The sequence below is a fragment of the Panthera onca genome, chromosome B2 (assembly GCF_046562875.1).
Source record: "Panthera onca isolate mPanOnc1 chromosome B2, mPanOnc1 haplotype 2, whole genome shotgun sequence".
In the NCBI taxonomy this organism is placed as follows: Eukaryota; Metazoa; Chordata; class Mammalia; order Carnivora; family Felidae; genus Panthera; species Panthera onca.
Window position 1 is genome coordinate 112,791,692 of NC_138343.1, and position 21,052 is coordinate 112,812,743.

General features: G+C 39.2%; 1 protein-coding gene across 12 annotated transcripts in view; it reads left to right on the forward strand.

Annotated features, from left to right (window-relative positions):
* NCOA7 (nuclear receptor coactivator 7) overlaps positions 1 to 21,052 on the forward strand; it is a 165,923-nt gene that overhangs the window by 73,198 nt on the left and 71,673 nt on the right. For all 12 annotated transcript variants that reach the window (XM_060616580.3, XM_060616577.3, XM_060616583.3 and 9 more), the window contains one exon: positions 4,406 to 4,626. In XM_060616580.3, the coding sequence (XP_060472563.3) occupies positions 4,406 to 4,626 (221 nt within the window). The remainder of the gene's footprint in view (positions 1 to 4,405; positions 4,627 to 21,052) is intronic.

The following is a 21,052-nucleotide window of genomic DNA, read 5'->3' on the forward strand; positions in this document are numbered from 1 at the left end:
AAAGCAGATCTCAACCAAATCAGAACGTATTCAAGTTTGTTCATCCATTCAAGAAATACTGAGCACCTAATGTGTACCATGGAGAGGCCCTGGGAGTTTGGCATTTTAACAAAACCTAGACACATCCCTGCCCTTGTGAAGCTTCCACTCTGGTGCTAAAGAAAGCCCTCTCTCATCATTCCATGCCTTTTTGTTTCATTCCACTGGATGTGGGCAAGCAACAGAGGAGCCCTGCAGAGACAAAGCAAGGAACTTGCTCAAGGCCCTGCCTCTGATTGTTGCCAGAACCCTGAGCTTACTTCCTTTAGTAAAGGAAAATGCTTCAGAGGAAAACAGTTTTTTAATCCAGCTACTAAAAATGCTTTCTTTAGCAATATCACCTTGTTTATTTCTTAAGTCTGCTAACTCTGGGTTGGGTGCTAGCAGGGAAAAGTGAGGTGTGCATGTGCCCTACAGGTGCACACAATTTTAATAAAAAAAAAAAAAAGCCAAGAGATTCCAGAATAAGTCCTTTAATATTCCTTTATGGTAGGGAAGGTACAAAGAAGAGCTCAGGGTCAAGACAGCGGAGCCATACTGCCTCATTCTTCTGCCCTCGGGGAAGGTGTGATTTCTCCAGCTTCTGGATTTGCTGTTATCTCTCCCAAACAGTGGTTGCTTCTTAGTGGTAACATTTCATTTAAGTTTTATTCTTTTTTACCTTTCTGCATTTTTAATATTTTTGAATATGAACAAGTATAATTTTTACAATAAAACAAAGAATAATTATCTTGTCAAAAATAGTCCAGAGAGATGATGAAAACCTGAAATGATTTAGTAGGAGCAGAGATCAAGAAGAGAAGATGAATTTGAGAAGGAAAGATTTAGGAAACAGAATTGACAGGGCTTGGTTTTAGTAGTGGGAGGAGACTGCTGAGTAGTAAAATTTGTTTTATGTGGGGCACCTGGGTGGCTCAGTCAGTTAACCATCTGACTTCAGCTCAGGTCATGATCTCACGGTTTGTGGGTTCAAGCCCTGTGTGGGGCTCTGTGCTGACAGCTCAGAGCCTGGCACCTGCTTCAGATTCTGTGTCTCCCTCTCTCTCTGCCCCTCCCCCACTCATGCTCTGTATCTCTCTCTCTCAAAAGTAAACATTAAAAAAATTTTGTCTTATGTAATTATGATCTCTTTAAAGAAAGATAAATGCAGCATAACAAAATAAAAGTGGGGTTTTGGACTCATATTCACAGCCATCAAATTTAAATATGTCTCATTGTTTACAGTCATTCATATGCTTAAGATGATTTGCCTAGTGCGGCTCTAGGGTGGCTCAGTGGGTTAGGTATCCAACTCTTGATCTCAGCTCAGGCCATGATCTCTTGGTTCCTGGGGTTGAAGCCCCACAGCAGCTCGGAGCCTGCTTCAGATTCTCTCTCTCTGTCCCTACCCACCTTGCGTGCATGCGCTCTCTCTCAAAATAAATAAATAAGCAAACATTTTTTTTTTAGAAACCCCACAAATCTTTAAAAAAATAAAAGATGATTTGCTAAGTATTTTTTTTGGTCCACAAAATGAATAACTGTACATTTGGTGTCATTAAAAAAAGCTTCGTTTATGTTCTTGTGTAACCTTTTGTTTTCAGTTTAATTTAGTGATAACAAAGCCCTATTGTGAGCATGTCTTACCACGATAGATATTGACCTGCAGAACAACAGAGAAGGCCTAAACAGGAACATTGGAAGAGTATTAACGGTACCACAGACATCGGATGGCAGTTTTTCCCTCTTAGGCACGGGGTTAAAAATGTACTTCCATGCTTTGAAGAAAGAATTTACAGTGGGCTTCCCAAACTCACATCCGATTTCCAGTTACAAGATCAGAATGTTCTAACCATGTTGATAAACTCCAGAGAAATAAATTCTCATGAGTACTCTAGTCAAAACAAAAGATGTAGCTGATTGTAAAACTGGTGAAGTATTAAATTGTATTCTGTTTTCTGTTAAACAAGTTTGGTATTGCTGTTTCCTAGCATTTTTTCTTTAAACAATTACTTTTGGCTATATGTGTTGACATTAATGGTCTGTGCAGAAAAGGGGCAAATGAATAAAACAGTGTATCCCATTTTGTTATTTCCTTGTGTGAAAATCAGTCTCTAATGAGATGTCCCCAAAGAGTGCTGCTGTTCATCAAAACATGTGCCCTAGATCTGAGTGAGTTTAATTATCATGGGGACTGTGAAATGAGGACATTTAAATCAACCTAAAGTGGAAAAATCCAGAAGAGGAACAAGCAACATATCTCAGGCTGTGTAGAATTAATTTTTAACACCTCTTTTCTCTCCTCCTGGAAGGAATGATTTTTGGAAGTGTCAGTAAGGTTCATCTCAAGCATGTTTTTGATAAGCCAGTATATCAGAAGAAGATCAGCGCATTCATAGCCAGCTTTTTGGATACAGAGATCAGCTCTTTGCATAGACCTCCCTAAGCAAAGTGCTAATCTCTTCATGATGTCTAGGTTACTGTATACTAATTTCAGTCTCACATATAATAATCTTGATCGAGAGAGAAATTGTTTTATTAGGAACATTATCTGACTCAACATTGTGAAGAACTACTCGCTCTTACCAGAAAAAAAAAAAAATTTAGGATCTGAGGTTAGAAAATAAAAACATGTCTACTGAATAGAACTCCTTTTTATGAATCTCCAGTTTGGTTTGGTTTGTGGTTTGTTTAACAAGTAAACATAACAAGATAGCTAAACTAAGAGATGGGGAGTATGTGCATCTATGATTTTTGCCCAGCTGTCCTTTCTCCTAGGCTATATGCTCATTTATTAGCCAGCTAGAGTCTAAGGACATGACTGCTTGCTAAGTGTTCAATGAATTACAGCCTAGTTGAAATATTTTGTTGGAATATGAGAGTTTATCTCAAAAGCTGAATGTATTATGTATCTTACCATGCTTAGTTCTCATGTCATTATGTGATGATGTGAGGGGATATTTTACTATTTCAGTTTGTTTATTTGTGTTACATGTTGACACATATTCTCTCAATCGGACCCAATTAAATAGGCCTCAGTGAGGGACCTCTCCAAACTGTTAAATGGATTTGTTCGATGTCACAAAGCAAAGAAACATAAAATCTGACCTTAGTCCCTGTATTATTCCTGCGGGTATTTCATTTTTCTCCCAAAACATTTCTTTATCCTTGCCCAACATTGAATTGTATAAATGCTCCAGATAGCAAAGGAAATAGACATGTATGTGTCAGAGATAGTGACTGTGTGTAAACAGAAAGGAAGCAAAAAGAGTCCTAATTAAAAATATTTACACTGGAGCAGACTGCCATGTATAGTAGAGGCCAGGACCCTTGTTCTTTATATTCTGGTAAGGTAAAAGCATTCGTCAGAAAGCCTGGTAAGTACAGAGTGACACATCAATTAATTACAGTGATACCTCAGTTGGAAAATATTTTGAGTTATTGGATCTCAGCAAATTATGATAAACTTCATCTCTTACACATCTTTGACTCAGTAAGGGATTGAAAACATCAAATATGTTAACTAATGTATCAGTCAGCTCTGATATTGGTAATGATAATGATAACTATATATATTGTCATTATGGCATTTTCTGTCTCTGGAAATGCAGCTCTTTCTTCGGTACCACTAGCATCTATGTATAAAGGAAAAGAATTGCTCGGACCTGAGCCAGCTTGCCAAAGTTCTACACTCAGTGTGTGAATCAGTTATAAAGGATTTATTCTTACAAATGTGTTTGCCCATCAGTCCAAAGGTACCGTTGAAAACCTGAAACTCTCTCTCTCTCTCTTTATTTATTTTTGTAATTAAAAAAAATTTTTTTAATGATTATTTATTTTTGGGGGAAAGAGAGAGACAGAGCATGAATTGGGGGAGGGTCAAAGAGAGAGGGAAACACAGAAGCCAAAGAAGGCTCCAGGCTCCAAGCTGTCAGCACAGAGCCCAACACAGGGCTCAGGCCCATGGACCCTGAGATCATGACCTGAGCCGAAGTCGGACGCTCAATCGACTGAGCCACCCAGGGGGCCCCGTCTCTCTCTTTTTTTAATGTAACACTTCAAACATGGCAGCTGTATATTTTGATTTAAAAAAATGTTCAACATTTAGAATCTAGTCTTCCCCCAGGCCTGGAGATTTCCTAATAATTTTCTGAGATGTAAGTACTGAGGATATAAGATTAAGAAAATCTCCAGGACTCCATGTAATAAGAATTTTTAAGTGATTAGAAAAGAAGACAATAAGAGGAAAATGTGATTAACAGAAATATAAAGTGTTTTCTATATCAGTTAAGTAGTTTTTCAAAGCCCATCAGCATGAAACTAATATAATTTCTCCTAGAAAATCATTTCTTTCTTCAGTGTTTTTCCTTTTTTCCCTCATTCCTAGATTGAAAAAGAAAAAACAGGCCAAACAAAATGCAGAGACAGCCTCAGCTATTGCCACAAGGACCCACCCTGGAAAAGAGGATGCGAAAGCAGTCATTTTAGAACAAGACAAGTGCAACATTGCTGTGGAAGAGGAGTATATCACTGATGAGAAAAAAAAGAGAAAAAATAATCAGTTAAAGGAGATCAGGCGTACAGAACTGAAGAGATATTATAGTACTGGTGAGTATTGGTGGCAATCTGGTAGTATTTTCATTTTATTTCATTATTTTATTTTATTTTTAAAATTTTTAATGTTTATTTATTTTTGAAAGAGACTGAGACAGAATGCAAGTGGTTAGGGGCAGGGAGAGAGGGAGACACAGAATCCGAAGCAGCCTCCAGGCTCTGAGCTGTTAGCACAGCTAACAGCCCTGTTGGGCTCTGGTGTGTCTGGTGGGGAGGTGCCCCTGCCCCTCCAAGACGTCAGGGTTTCTGTTTGGGTCTAGTTTAGAACCTTTCCTTAAAGCGGGGCCATGCTGCCAGGGTTCGCCTTCAGACTTTTTTTTTTTTTTTAAACCCTCTTTCGAGTCTACAGAAATGTCTTTCAGAGGATCAGGTCTGCTCTTAGTTTCATTTTGGTTTCTCCCACTCTTTAAAAATCAGTTCCATGAGGATAGACAGAAGCCGTCGTGAGTGTGCTGTGCACGGGGCTGTCTCTGTGCAGGTGCAAGGGTGTCCTGTGTGCATGCACACACGTGTGTCGATGTGGAGATGGGGTACACTGCTCCCCACTTCAGCCCCAGCCCTAGTTTTCCTATCCATGCAGTTAGGGACTTAATTTAAAATCCTTATTTTGTAGGGCCGCCGCCTTCAAAACACACTGCTACAACATTCTAATAAAGGCTCATTTAACCCCCTCTCTCATGTTGTGTGAATATCCATGTTTAGCAACATTTTGACCTGCGGTAGAAGACTTAGTTTTGCAACATTCTAATTTTTTGTTGTGTAAAACCCTATATTGCTCATTGCTTTTTGTTTTGAGTGCATAACTTACATCGGCTGAAGGAGGGGAGGGTGGGGAAGAGTGGCTTTCATTCCAAGATCCAGGGATTTGGGGGATAGGAGGGATATTGACATTAGGGGGGGAGGTGTTTTTACACCAAAAAATTAAGAGTATGCAAGCATTTCTATTCCTCACATTTTTCTGTGTGCCTGGCAAATAAATACTTGTCTTATACTAAAAAAAAAAAAAAAAAAAAAAAAAAAAAAAAAAAAAAAAAAAAAAAAAAAAAAAAAAAAGAACTCATGAGCTGTGAGATCATGACCTGAGCCGAAGTCGGACGCTCAACCAACTGAGCCACCCAGGCGCCCCAGTATTTTTCATTTTAAAAGTCTGTCATAGTTTTTAAAAGAATATTGATAGGGGCGCCTGGGTGGCTCAGTCGGTTGGGCGTCCTACTTCAGCTCAGGTCATATTCTCATGGTTCATGGTTTGAACCCCACATCTGGCTCTGTGCTGACAGCTCAGAGCCTGGAGCCTGCTTCGGATTCTGTCTCTCTCTCTCTCTGCCCCTCCCCTGCTCACGCTCTGTCTCACTCTCTCTCTCTCTCTCAAAAATAAACATTTAAAAAAAAATTTTTTTTAAATAAAAGAATATTGACATATAACTGATGATTGTCGTCCTAATAACAGTTTATTGAGAGCTACAAGGTGCCGTTCACCCTTGTTTTATATACATAATCTTGGGTAAAGGATGACAGTGACATAATGTTGGTGTGTCTCATTTAACTTTGGGTTCCCAGCCTCCAGCACCTAGTGTGCCCTAATAAGTATCTATCTAATGGCTGGTCACTTACCTTGTATGGGAAATGCTTTTCTTAAGGTATATAGACATATCCTTAAATGTGTTGCTAGACATGCCTGTACTATGTGGCATCAGCTGGGCAATAGAAAATGGTGGAGACGTGGTCTAGCATCCATCAGTTTAAAAAAAAAAAAAAAAAAGACCATGACTTAGTTTTAGTTGAGGGGATTTTTTTTTTTTTAAGTAACCTATGCCCAGTGTGGGGCTTGAATTCATGACCCTGAGATCAACACTTGCATGCTTCACCAACTGAGCCAAACAGGCACCTTTAGTTAAGGGGAATGTTAAAATGAGTCTGCAGTATTATAGAGTTTCTCAGAATATTCATTGCATCTGAAACTGTGTCAACAAAAGTAGCATAGCCAGCGTAATGGAGGTGATAATCCCACTTGAGTGTGATGGAGGTGATAATCCCGCTTTACCGGGATCACCCATCTCACACATGCAGGCCTGGGGTATGTTCCGAAAAGAAAGGGAACTGAGAGCCAAAACTTGATGTGGCATACAGGTTACAGGGTAGGTAAGACTGCTAGGCTAAGAGAGAGAGACGATGGGGTCTCTGAGAACGGGGTGCATTACACTATATGAAATGTGCTCTTGTAGCAGAGACTTCTCCCAAGGGCCCCAAGTTTGGTCACAATTAATGCCAAAGTTTCTGGGAGACATATCTTGTCTCCATTTTAATATAACTTTCTGGCAGTGCTCATCAAAGATATAAGGGGCTCCCTTTGCAGTGGTAATAAATGTGACTGGGCAGACATTTCTCCGACAGAGACAGATGAGGTATCTGCAGTGCAAAGTATGTGGTTTGTAGCAGTCCACATGTGATTCTATCATGTATTGATTATAATGTCATTATATCATGTATTACATAGCTTAATGGATGCTTTTAATCTCTAGCCATTTAGGATTTTATAAAAAGCTGTAATCGTCACCTATTGAATAAACTTCCTTGTGACTAGACTTCCCTTTTAAATTTAAAGTGTTGAGTATTATCCCTTATTTCCAAAAAGAGGAAGAGGATTAAGAAATTGCATTTCTCATCTTCTTTTACATATGACTCGTGCGAAATGGACACTTGAAAATGTGTGGCTTTAAATAGTTGTGCAGCCTAAATATTATCTTTTTTCATCTTTATTGTAAATGCAGTTGCTTAAGAAGTTTTTTCAAGCAGAGACATTTTGCTTTGTAGGGTTTCCCTGAAAGAGGCTGGTGGATTCCTATTGATTGAGGTTTCTTTTAGTCATGATGCTGTGCTGTAGATGCTGTGCTGGGACAGCTTTTAATGTGCTGCTCTCTGTTGCATGTGTAATCCTTTAAATCTGAAACAGTACCCTTCACTCTGCTCTTTACCTAACCAACTCTCACTTGACCACAAAATCACCTCAGGAAGCCCTACCTGTCCGTGGCCAGCTTAGACTCTCGTTCGGCACTCTTGTCATGGATTTATTTGTCTGATTTCCTATTTATAGGCTATCGTCACTTGGACCCTGTGTCATTAGCTTTGTGTAGTATCTGAGTTACAGGTGCTCTTTAAATTTGCATACATAGATGAATGTATACTGTTTCAGTTTGAGTTCATGAAAATTCTGGAAGGATATAGGTGGCAGTGCAATAGTTGGGTCAGAATTATTCTGTGCTTTTATTTGGTAGCAATAAGTAAAGAGATGCAATCGTGGCTTTTCATTTTCTCTTAAGAATGGTAATGATAACTGGTTTGGAGGTTTGGGGCATTTCCCTAGGAGAATTCAGTGCTAACAGAAAACCACTAGATGGCCATTGAATTCCAGAGTTCTTTGTCTCTTTTCACATCAGTCTCTAGAAGACAAACACCCATGTTGGCAGGTTTGCTTGATCTCATAGGGCTGACCTGGCATATTCCCTAGACTCCCATCCCTAGATGTTATTCTGTACCACTAGGTGGAGCAGTAGGTCTCAAATCAAGAGTAATCCCATTTCTACTTCTTCTGGTGGCTCTCGCCTGGGGAGAACAGACACTAAAATGGGTTCTTGTCAGCTACACTAAGGATTTGGACTTTTCTGTAATCAGTAGGGAGCTATTGGGGGAACTCCCCAATTGTGTGTTTTAAGATGATAAATCTGAGGACATTGGGTAGAAATGAGCCTGAAGGCAAGTAATACTGGCTAGAGACTGGGGCAGAGGGGAAAGGGCCCCTTAAGGAGATATTTTGCTCATAGAATCAGCAGTATTTGGTGATCATTCTAGTGTGTGAAGGAGAAAAAGAACAGAGTCCAGAACAGACAAACTGGAAAATTTACGAAGGAAAAAAGAATTCAGTGTGTTTATGTTTGGAGATGTTTTTGAGGTACCAAGTGGATTTGTCTAGACGGTCCTAGATTTCAGGTGAAAAGCCTGTAATTTGCTACTCACAGGTGTACATAACCCTCACATGTCACAGAAGTTAACAGGGAACATACAGAGTCAACACAAAAAGTTAATGGATGACAAATAATAAACAGACTGGAAGGACCTATAAACAGTATGTTGATAATCGTTTTCTCTGAGTACAAAAGTTGCAAGAGAGTTTTGTTTTCTTAATTTTTTTTACGTATTACACATTTTTTTTTACATATTAGTGTTAGTAATAAAATATAGAAACTGAATAATATAATAGAGTAAACCCAAGGGCTTTGCAAAAAGAACATTAGACAAATTTGAAGTTCTATAATCAATAAAGAAGGAAAATAATAACTTTCTGTAGGTATCTATTTCTACATTGCTAACATCTACCTAATCTAAGGAAGCATATTTTGACAAAATAATGTGTTGTGGTTTTTTTTGTTAAATTAGATTTATCTATGCCTCATGTGAGCCTTGGGTAACAATTCATTGCTATCTCCTGACAGTTACAAGAATGCAACAGTTAGATTCCTATAAAAGATGTTACGGAAAGATTGAGTCATTGTAGTTGCCCCATTGTAACAAAATGGTGCAAATTCTAAAACTGTTGTTTCTCAGAGGGGAGTTGGAGAAGGAAGTGAATTAATTACATTGAGGCAGATGGTATCAGATAAATCTAGATCCAGTACCCAGTGTAGCACATGGCACAGGGTCAACATCCAAAAAGAATACTGCCCCAAAGCTTCGAGAATATACGAAGTCAACTCTTCTGTGCTTGCACTTACATTTGCTGATGCATGTGACTCTTTTTAAACTTATATTTATTTATGTGAACTCTTAAGGAATTGTTTGATAATCGTGCATCTTACTAGATGTGTACATATGTATCTTTTGTCTGGTCCATATTACAGTATCAAAATATATTTAATGGCATGAATTATATCATTAAATTCTTCTATATTAAAGGAATACGTTATTCTTTAGTCTTAGGATAATGCACATCCTTGCTTCTGTGAAAGTGGAGATAGGAATGGGAATATTCAAAGTGGGTAATATCCTCAGTAGGAAAGTTCTTTAACTGAAACACAGGTAGGCAGATGTAAAATTTGAAAAAGATGGAGAAATTTTACAAATATGGGAGGCAAGCCTAAATTGGAATAAAATATATTTTCGTGATTTTGTAGTGTTTTAGCATAAAAGTTTAATTTTTAAAAATACTGCAGTGAAATAGATATTTTAAGAGAATTGAGAAGTTATTTTAGCAAAAAGAAAACACTTAAGTAAGACTATAGGCACTTTTGTGATTGCATGGTCGAAGATTTATTCAGAGAGAACCTCTGCAGTGTTGAGAATCAATCTAGCTTTCAATAATCTGTCATGTTTGTATTAATCATTCAAATCATAGTTTTCCCTCCTGAATTCAAAAGAAACTTAATAAGAATAAAATAATGAGTGAAACTTTCTACTTTTCCTTTTTAAATATTTTTGGGTTTTGCTACAACATGAACATTAGCAATTGCTGAATTATTTCCCACAATTCAATCCTGACACATTTCCTGACACAAATTACGTTTTTGTAGACTTTTTCTAACCACATGTATGAATATTTCCTGTATGTCATTTCTCTGTTTCATGTAACAAGTTCTGAAAGCCAAAGTTATGTTATTATGAGAAATGAATTTCCAAATATAAAAGTAGGTCAAGCCACAACATATAATAACTTTGCCTTCTATTCCAAGGTAATGATCATTCTGGTAGTTCAGAGCCCAAAGAATCACACAATAGGGGCGCCTGGGTGGCTCAGTCGGTTAAGCGTCCAACTTCAGCTCAGGTCACGATCTCACCTTCCGTGAGTTCGAGCCCCGGGTCGGGCTCTGGGCTGATGGCCCAGAGCCTGGAGCCTGCTTCCGGTTCTGTGTCTCCCTCTCTCTCTGCCCCTCCCCCGTTCATGCTCTGTCTCTCTCTGTCTCAAAAATAAACAAACATTAAAAAAAATAAATTAAAAAAAATAATAAAAAAAAGAATCACACAATAAAGGATTAAAATGGACTTCAATGTGGAAAGAGGATGTCAAGAAATAATGTGTTTGTTTGTTTGTTTGTTTTTAATCAGGCAGAATATAGAGACTTAAGGGACTTGGGTATAAAATAAATTGATATTATTAGGATGGAAGTAATTAGGCCTGTGCTTCTTGGGCCCATCAGGGAAGTTAGATTAATGTTTAAGTGAAGTCATACCATGAAAACCTAGGTGCACAGGACAAACCTGACAAATGCCCCCAGAGTGCACAAGTTGTTGAGGAAGGAATGTAAATGATGAGAGCAGATGACAGGGGCGAGGCTTGAGCAGAGTCTAACAATCAAAGGTGTTCTTGGCGAAGAATCAAAACAATGGGAAAAGAAGCAGTAATCCGACACAGTGAAAGAAGAATGCTTTCATACCTGACTTTAGAAATCAAAAGAGCTCACCATATTTAGGCAGAATGAGGAAGGAGTATTCAGCATGTAGAGAAACTATGGCAGATGTTCACAGGTCACACATAAATGGTAAAAACAACCTTTATAAAAAATGTTACCTACAAAGGAACAAAGAGAGTCAGGCACAGACTTCACAGCGGTGAACACCAAAGGAATGAAATCTTCACAGTTGTGAAGTAAAAGCTGTTTTTCAAGCTCAAAGACAACAGGACATTCTCAGGCATACTAAATCTGAGAAACATACCATTTATGTCATACCTTTCCTAAACGGAGTTACTGAGTGGGAGAGACTTTTTCTTTTCCCCCTGAGGACTCTATCACAATCTAGTCCTCAAGAATGAAAGTCATTTTATGAAAGAATTGGTGGTGAGCATTACAACCAATTAAACATAAAATTGAAAAGATATAACCGTTGCAAATATAGTTAAAAGCATAAATATAAAAACTTAAAAAATAAAGCATGAATATAAAAAGGTATATTTTTTTCAGCTTTATGAGATAAAATTGACGTGACTTTGTATAAATTTAAAGTATACAGTGTTGACTTGATGTGTGTGTGTGTGTGTGTGTGTGTGTGTGTGTGTGTGTGTGTATGTATGTATATATTGCAAGACTATTGCCACTATAGCTTTAGCTAACACCTCCATAGGTCACATAATTACCATTTCGTTTTTGTGGTGAGAACATTTAAGATCCACTCTCAGCAACTTTCAGATACACAGTATAGTATTATTAACTATGATCACCAAACTGGAAGTTTGCATTCTTTGGTCAACATTTACCCATTTCCCCCAGTCCCCGAGCTCTTAGTAACCTGACAGTGATCAAGGGACACTCCTTATTTTTCCTCTCACAACTCCAACACTCCCATTAACGTAGTATATTATAATCCATTCTTGTTATTGTTGAAGCAAAAAGTATAATCACTGAACCAAGCAGCTGTGTTTTAAAAAACCGGTTGTACTAGGAGCTAAAGCTGAGTCTAGTCCTATTATAATCTGTTTAATCTACATCTTGTTCCCTAATTGATCTGCAATATCACATTTGTATTAGGAGAAATCTCAATGTAAGAGAAATATCCAACTGTGATTTGGGCTGAGAAAAGGACAATAGATCAGATTACATGTGGTCAGTGATTTTTTTCAGCTTAAGTGATTTTTGAAAAATCAAATTAGAAGTGTACTGGGGGAGGTGCAAAGGAAAAATGCTCTAATACATTGATAGTGGGAGAGTAATGTGGTCACATCTTTCTGGAAGGCAATAACCATTTTTATCAAGAGACTTACCATTTGCATACTCTTTGGCCCAACAACTGTGTTGTAGAAATTTACCCTAAGGAACCAGTCATGTGCATATTAGAAGATTTAACTACAGTGACTAATATTGCATTGTTTTATTATTTTGTTACTTTGTTTTTACTTTAAGTTTTTAATTTCAGGTAACTACAGTGTTACATTAGTTTCAGGTGCACAATATAGTAATTTAACACTTCCATATATCCCTCTGTGCTCACCTCAAGTGCACTCCTTAATCCCCATCATCTACCTAACCCATTCTCTGGCCCCTCCCCTCTGTTTTTTTTTTTCCTCTGCTTGTTTGTTTTGTTTTTTAAATTGCATATATGAGTGAAATCATGGTATTTGTGTTTCTCTGTCTGACTTGTCTCTCTTAGCATTATAATCTCGGTCTCCATACATGCCATTGCAAATGGCAAGATTTCATTCTTTTTTATGGCTGAATAATACTCCATTGTGTAAATATACCACGTCTTATTCACTGCATTGCTTTAAATAATGGAAAAATAAAAATAACATAAATGACATAAAATGGAAGACTATGTGCCATTTAAAAATGATGTAGAAAAAAGATGTGGGAAATTTTCACACACACAAAATTTTACAGTAGGAAAGCAGGTTGCCAACAGTATATAGAGTATGATTCATTTTTGTGAAAAAAAAAAAAAATAACTCACCTATATACATACAGAAAGAGAGATGGAGAACTGCTGGAATTCTGTTCACGAGAATGTAAGCATTGGTTCTTTCTGAATGGGGATAAAATGGGTTATTTGTATTTCCTTCTCTTATTCAACTCTGTTTCAATGACTGTATAGTTTTGATTAATACAGAATTTTTATATTTCATAGTTTCTTCTAAATTTTAAATTTACCCAACTAAGTTTTTGATTCACTTATTGAAAAAACAAAAGCGACCTTGAATTTTCGGATGGTACGAAAGAGAGTAGGAAGGAGAGTAGAAGCGGCTGTAGGCACAAGGAAGAGCAGAAAGAGCTTATTTTGGATGAGTGTCTCCTGTAGTTAGATGCTTTATTTCATTATTTAATTGAATACTCATCATGATTTAATGCAGGTGGTAGTAGCCTATTTTATAAATGAAAACACCTAGAACCTGCGTGACTCCCCAAAGGCCCCACCGTGGATCAGCATGAAGCAGGAATTTAAGCCCAGTCCTCTGGCACAGACACCCTAGCAAAGCCGTTGTACCCCGAGTGAACTCTGAGAGAGGAATAAGGCAAAAGTTAAGTAAAATTTTAGTGTCATCTCCACAGCCCGAGGGACATTGTTGTTTCTTAGTAAGGAGAAAAAGTTGATTATACGTGGAGTTTCCATTTCCCCTGAGCTATAATGTGAGTGCTGATAAGGTTGAGATTTCTGTCTGGGCTAATAACTACCTGAGCTCATCATATATGTGTGTCATCTATGTGTGACGTTGAAATGCTCTTGGTTTTATGGCTGCTATGTCAAAAGCTGACTCAACAACTGAAATAAACTGTTCACTTAGATAGGAGATTAGTTAACTCATTCCACAAATACTTGAGGGCCTGCTCCCTGCTGAGGGCCGCTACTAGGCTCTGAGGTAAAGAATTTAAACAACTCCCCCACCCTTCTTGCTTTCTAGATTTTGCATCAGCATGACTCACTTTAGTCAAGGACTGTATTGCCTGTGACATGCTTGAAGGAAGGAAAATAAGGTCTACAGGGCATTTCCCTTTGTGTCAAGAGAGGATAAAATCTGGAGTTCATATTTAGTATAGTGAATTCTTCCTCACATGCCTGCCCTCTCCATCCTCAGGAGATGAGGTTCCTCATGACATGCCTTTTAAAAATTGTATTGTAACAGCTTATAATTCAGGTATTCCATAATATTATAAACATATTAAATATAACATTTAATATTTTCATTGCACTCTTTTTTTTTAATTTTTTTTAACGTTTATTTATTTTTGAGACAGAGAGAGACAGAGCATGAATGGGGGAGGGGCAGAGAGAGGGAGACACAGAATTGGAAGCAGGCTCCAGGCTCCGAGCCATCAGCCCAGGGCCCGACGCGGGGCTCGAACTCACGGACTGCGAGATCGTGACCTGAGCTGAAGTCGGCCGCTTAACCGACTGAGCCACCCAGGCACCCCATTTTCACTGCACTCTTGACAGAGTCAGGCCAACAATGTCAGAAATGTTTTATCACCGATAGGGAACACATTTCTTTAAACAATTACAAATCCTGTATTTTTATTCAAGGACATTTTCTTAAAACTTTATTTTAGAAAGAGTAAGTGTGTGAGCAGGGGTGAGGGGCAGAAGGAGGGAGAGAGAAAGAGAGAGGGAGAGAGAGAGAATCTCAAGCGTCATGCTCATCACCGAGCCGGACATGGCGGGGCTCGATCCCACGACCCTGGGATCATGACCTGAGCCAAAATCAAGAGTTGGACACTCAGTTGACTGAGCCACCCAGCCACCCTAACTTCAAGAAGAAGTTAATTTCTAACTTAACTTTTTAAACTATTAAATCTTGAATCTGCCTGTACTGATTTGAGAGTGATCTGAATTTTTCTCCAGGTCTTAGCTGGTGTTCATCCAACCTCATTTAATAGTAATTCTTAAGGTTTCCTGAGTCCTTTTTCATGCATTGTGGAGTGCTTTACCTTGATCCAAATGCCTTATGTAATCCTTACAGCAACTCTCTGTGGGAGTCCAGTTGGTATCCCCACTTTATTTTATTTTATTTTATATTTTTATTTTAATTTTTTTTTTTTTTTAAAGCAGGCTCCACACCCAACATGGGGCTTGAAGTCAGGATTCTGAAATCAAGAGTCACATGCTCCACTCACTGAGCCAGCCAGGTGCCTCTGTATCCCCGATTTACATGCTGGGGGACTGTCTTTGATTAAGTGAAGTTACTTACTTATACAGTGAGCTAGGGGCAGACCGGGGCTGTCATTGAGTCTGTCTGATGCCAAAGCCTCCCCTCTAATGTGAAGTTACATGACATTTATGGGAAAATCCAGCCTTTTCTTACTGGCTTATACAAGCATTTTATTTTAAAGTTTATTTATTTATTTTGAGGGGAGGGAGAAGAGAGCATGGGAAGGGCAGAGAGAGGAGAGAATACAAAGCAGGCTCCCCGCTGTCAGCACAGAGCCTGGTGTGGGGCTCAGTCTCACGGTTTGCAAGATCATGGCCTGAGCCCAAACCAGGAGTCCCACACTCAACCAATGGAGAAACCCAGGCACCCCTAAAGGCATTTATATATTACATTAAATTACTTCAATATAGTTCTGAATTTTGATATTTCACCATAGTGTTTTGATTGCCATGGTTTTATTATCATTTGTTTTAACAATACAGTGTTCCTACTGTCATTTTTCTTTTAAAGATAATTTTGGATAGTCTTATGATGTATTTATGCTTACAGAAATATGATGATCAATTCGGCATGTTTCCCTTCTCCAAATTTTTTTTTTTTATTTTATTTAAATTGCATTTCATTTAAACAGTGATTTGAAGAGAAAGTGAAATTTTTACAAGAATGAGATTTCCAATTTAGGAACATTATATGTAGTTCCCTTTATTCAAGCTTCCATATACATACTTTAGTTAACCTTTTGAATTTTCTTTATATGTATCTTCCCATTATCTCATTTTAATTATTCCTAGACATTTTCTAGTTTCATACTGTTATGTCTGGGACTTTTCAAAATACACTTCTGTCACAAATATAAAAGACTATTATATCTGGCCACCTTGCTGAACAATTTTATGATTTCTGGATATTTTCATGATGTTGGTTCTTTAGGTAGACAGTTAACTCATCTGCTGATCATGAAGATTTCATTTCTTTCTTTTCAGTATGTAAAACTTTGATCTTTTCCTTTGATTAGAGACTCCAAAACAAAGTTGAGTATAAACCACGATAGTAGGAATTCTTACATTTACACTGGTTAGTGTGTTAGTATTTGCTTTCCGTTTCTGATAGAACTCATCTCGGTTGCCTCAGATATGCTTTAGGACAGTTTCGACTAGCACTTAATTTCTGAAGAGCTCACTGGCCAACCAGCAGCTGCCTGGAGTACGGTCCACAGGTGTTGTGTTGCAGTGCTGTGAAAGGTGGCCTCCAAAGAATGGCAGACTTTCCGTCTTCATCCTTGGGAGCTCCAAAGGGTCTGTCTCTGTGATGCTTGTAGTGTTGCTGCTTTCATCTCCACTACAGAGTTCATTTTTATGACCTTAAGTTCTTGAGGTTTAGACTTGCATCACATTAGGTTAGCTTCTTTTAGCCGATTGGGAGACATTATGCCCCAAAGCTTTAAAAGCTTTGCTGGAATTGCTCTTAAGCACGTGTCTCCCACAAAACAAAGGGATAAAAGGAATGGGGTGGAGCTCACGCAGTGCCTGCGGGTATTTCTCCCCCGCTGCACACCTTGGAGTCTCTCTTCTAGAAAGCTGGGGTGGAGGCCTCACTGGTGCCTGAGTTCAGGGTGTGTTCAGGTAATGAACAAGCCACTACAGACCAGGAAGTGAACATTCTCACAGGGAAAGTGCTTTTGTTTTACAACTTTTAGGGATCCACTGATTTTTTTCAGAAGCAGATTTTTAATATCAAAGAGTAAAAATTCTTCATCATGTTAAGGAAGTTCACTCCTATTCTTAGTTTTCTAACAGTTTTTTTTTTTCCTTTTAAGAAAAGATAGTGGCTGATTCATTCATCCAAGGCTTCTTTGGCATGTATCAAAGTGATCAGATGTAGTTCTTCTTTTTTAAATAATTTATAATAATCTATCATATTAATTTTCTATGACTCCTGTATTTTGGGAATGAAACCTTTTGCTTAGGTTGATAATTCTTTTAATACCCTACTCTGTTCAAATTTCTATTAACTTAATGTTGACTGCATTATTATTAATAATACTAGCATTTGCTAAGCGCTTATTCTGTGCTGGGCTCTGAGATGAACACTGTCTTTGTTATCTCATTTAATCTTCTGAACAACATTATGAGATAGTTCTTCATTTTACAGGTAAGGAAATGGAGACACAAAGATTTCAGGTAACTTGGTTAACATCACACAGCTATGAGAAAGTGTCAGCATTGCTAGTTGAACTCAGTTCATTTTTGACCCCAAAACCAAATTGTAATCAGAAAAAATGTTTGGTGACATAAGGGAGATGACACATGACTTGATTTTATGGTTAATATCGTCAAACTGCCACAGCCAAATACATCAGTTCCCAGTTCAAGGAAATGCCTGTCATTGTAAGTAGATTCTGTTTATAAATCAGGGTGGCCCCATGCACCCCAATGTTAATAGCACACTATCAATAAAAGCCAAATATGGAAAGAACCCAAATGTCAATCAGCTGATGAATGGATAAAGAAGACGTGGTGTGTGGAATATTACTTGGTGATCAAAAATCTTGCCATTTGCAACAACATGGATGGAACTAGAGTGTATTATGCTGAGCACAATAAGTCAGAGAAAGACAAATACCATATGATTTCACTCATGTGTAGAATTTAGGAAACAAATAGGTGAACATAGGGGAAGGGAAGAAAGAATAAAATAAGAAAAACAGAGAGGAAAGAAAACCATAAGAGACTCTTAAATACAGAGAACAAACTGAGAGTTGCTGGTGGGGAGATGGGTAGGGGAATGGCTAAATGGGTGATGGACCTTAAGGAGGGCACTTGTTGGCATGAGCACTGGGTGTTAAATGTAAGTTATGAGTCACTAAACTGTATTCCTGAAACCAATATGACATTATATGTTAACTAACTTGAATTTAAATTTTTTTTAAATCTTTATTTATTTTTGAGAAAGAGAGCGTGCACGCCTGAGTGGGGGAGGGGCAGAGAGAGAGGGAGGCAAAGAATCTGAAGCAGGTTCCAGGCTCTGAGCTGTCAGCACAGAGCCTGACTCGGGGCTTGACTCACAAACTGCGAGATCATGACCTTCGCCGAAGTCAGATGCTCAGCTGCCCCCCAGAAGCCCCAGCTTGAATTTAAATTAGGGGTGCCTGGGTGGCTCAGTCTGCTGGGTGTCCAACTTCAGCTCAGGTCATGATCTCACAGTCTGTGAGTTCGAGCCCCGTGTCGGGCTCTGTGCTGACAGCTCAGAGCCTGGAGTCTGCTTGGATTCTGTGCCTCCCTCTCTCCCCACCCCCCCCCCCCCCCACTCATGCTCTGTCTCTCTCTGTCTCTAAAATAAAAACATTAAAAAAATTTTTTTTTAAATAAATAAATCAGCGTACCTCTTTCTTAGAAAGATCTAGAGAGACATAGACAATTTTTGCCTCTACAAATCCCCCTCATTTGGATGCTGTGGAAAGCTCTCGTCCCTCTTTAGACAAGGTGTTGAGTGTCCTTGCTGCCGGCTCATGTACCCCATTCAGTTGGTCTTATGATGGAGACGGAAGGAGGAGAGAGCATTCATTGTTCAAGGAAAGTAAAAAAAGAAGACGTGCACACTGAGTCAGGCCATTACAGAATTGGTCCTGATACTTTTCAAATTCTATTTGTGCTTCTTCAGACAATGGATGACAGAAAAAAAGTCCACATACTGTCTTTTCTGTCCTTCCAATATCTGTAATAGAGGTTATGGAATCAAGATCCAAGGAATTCACAGTTGCCTTTTGTTTCTGTTTTCAAGGACAGTAGTGAACAAAGTCTACTGTCCTGACTTCACCGGGTTCCCAATGGTCTGTGACTGCAGCCAGGTTTAAATGACATCGGTATTGTTTTATTTGTGCTGTTTTTTTCTCAGAACCAGAACATCTAGCCAGTGCTGCATTCCTTCACATCCCCCAGCACACTCACAGCTGAGATCGCTCCTTGAATCCACCAAAATTCCCTCTTTCAATCTGAACCTCTTTTCTTATCTTTTCCTGTACCTGTTCTGCATCCTCGGTAGGCAGAATGATGCCCCTTACCAAAGATGTCTGTGTCCTAAAATCCAAAACCCATTAAAGTTATGGATGGAATTAAGGTTGCTAATCAGCTGACCTTAGGGAAAACATCCTGGCTTGTCCAGGTGTGGCCAGTATAAACTCAAGGGTCTTTAAAAGTGAACAAGGGCAGCAGAGGGGGAGGAAGAGCTAGGAAATGGCACGTGAGAGGACTCGGTTGGGTTTTGCTGGCTTTGCAGGTGGAGGAAGGGACCTTGAGCCAAGGAAAGCAGCCTGCTTCTAGGTGTTGGAGGAGGCAAAGAAATCAGTCTTTCCCTGGAATTTGTAGGCACTGTGATTTTAGCCCATTGAGACTCATGTCAGACTTGGAACCTACAAAACTGTTAGATACTAACTTTGTATTTATTTTTATGTTTTTAAATATTTATTTATTTTGAGAGCAACAGTGAGCATGAGGGGGGGAGGGACAGAGAGAGGAGAGAGAGAATCCCAAGCAGGCTCCGCCCTATCATCATAGAGCTGCACATGGAGCTCGATTTCATGAACTGTGAGATCACGACCTGAGCTGAGATCAGGAGTCTGATGCTTAACCGACTGAGCCACCCAGGCGCCCCTGTGTTTATTTTTGAGGTGGAGGCACATTTGTGATAATTTATTACAGTAGCAAAAGGAAGCCAATACATCATGCAGTTCTCCTCACTCTAGCATCCTAGGGCCCCTCCCTTACCACTGCCCTGGCCTCACTGCCCTGCTTGGGGCTCCTACACCCCACAGGTGGCTGTTACAGCACAGTATTTGCTTATTCCACACATGGTCTGTCACTGTGATGATTAGACCCCACCCCTGGGTGGACCCTTACTGCTTCTTTCAATGTTTGTATTATTAGAACCTTGGTAGTTTTATTATTATTTATTTATTTAGATTCAAGTTAACATATAGTGTAGTATTGGTTTCAGGAGTAGAATTTAGTGGTTCATCACTTGCATATAACACCCAGTGCTCATCCTATCAAGTGCCCTCCTTAATACCCATCACCCATCTAACCCATCCCTGCACCCACCTCCCCTCCAGAAACCCTCTGTTTATTCTCTGTATTTAAGAGTCTCTAGGGGCTCAGTCAGTTAAGCATCTGACTTTGGCCTAGGTCACTCCTCTTCTTCCCCTTTTACTTGCCACCCCCCATCAGCCACACTTCTTTTGACTCCCCACCTCTAAGCCTTCCTTAGGTTCTGTCCTCAAACCACAGATCTTCTTAAAATGTATTCCTTCATCAGTTGTAACCTCATCCAAGATTTTACAGACCACCACTGCAAGGGATTCCTTCACATCCAGCCTTCATGCCCCTCCAGGCCCTGGACCTGCTCCTGAACATCAACTTCATTCAGCCCCAGTGCATGGAGCGAGAGGAGTCTTCTGTCTGTACACTCATATCTAGGACATCCTCAGATGCAGGAGCCAAGAGCCTTGTGTTGCAGACACCTGAGGTGGGGGGAGACATGACTTGGGGGCAGGGCACCAGATCCACCTGGGTGGGGAGTCAACACAGGTGTCCCCACATCCAGGGCTTATGAGAAATGAGATGGGCTGTGCCATGTTTCTTTCCTCTAGGGTTCTTGTCAGTTTTGCCACAGTTATTTCCTTATTAGGCTGGAAAAAACTGGCTCTGAAAACTTTTTTCAGAGGCGGGGCAAATAGGAGGTTCAGTTGCTCTGCCCTGAATGGCTCCTGAGGGACATCTGGCCCTGTTTCCCCTCTGGCAGTAG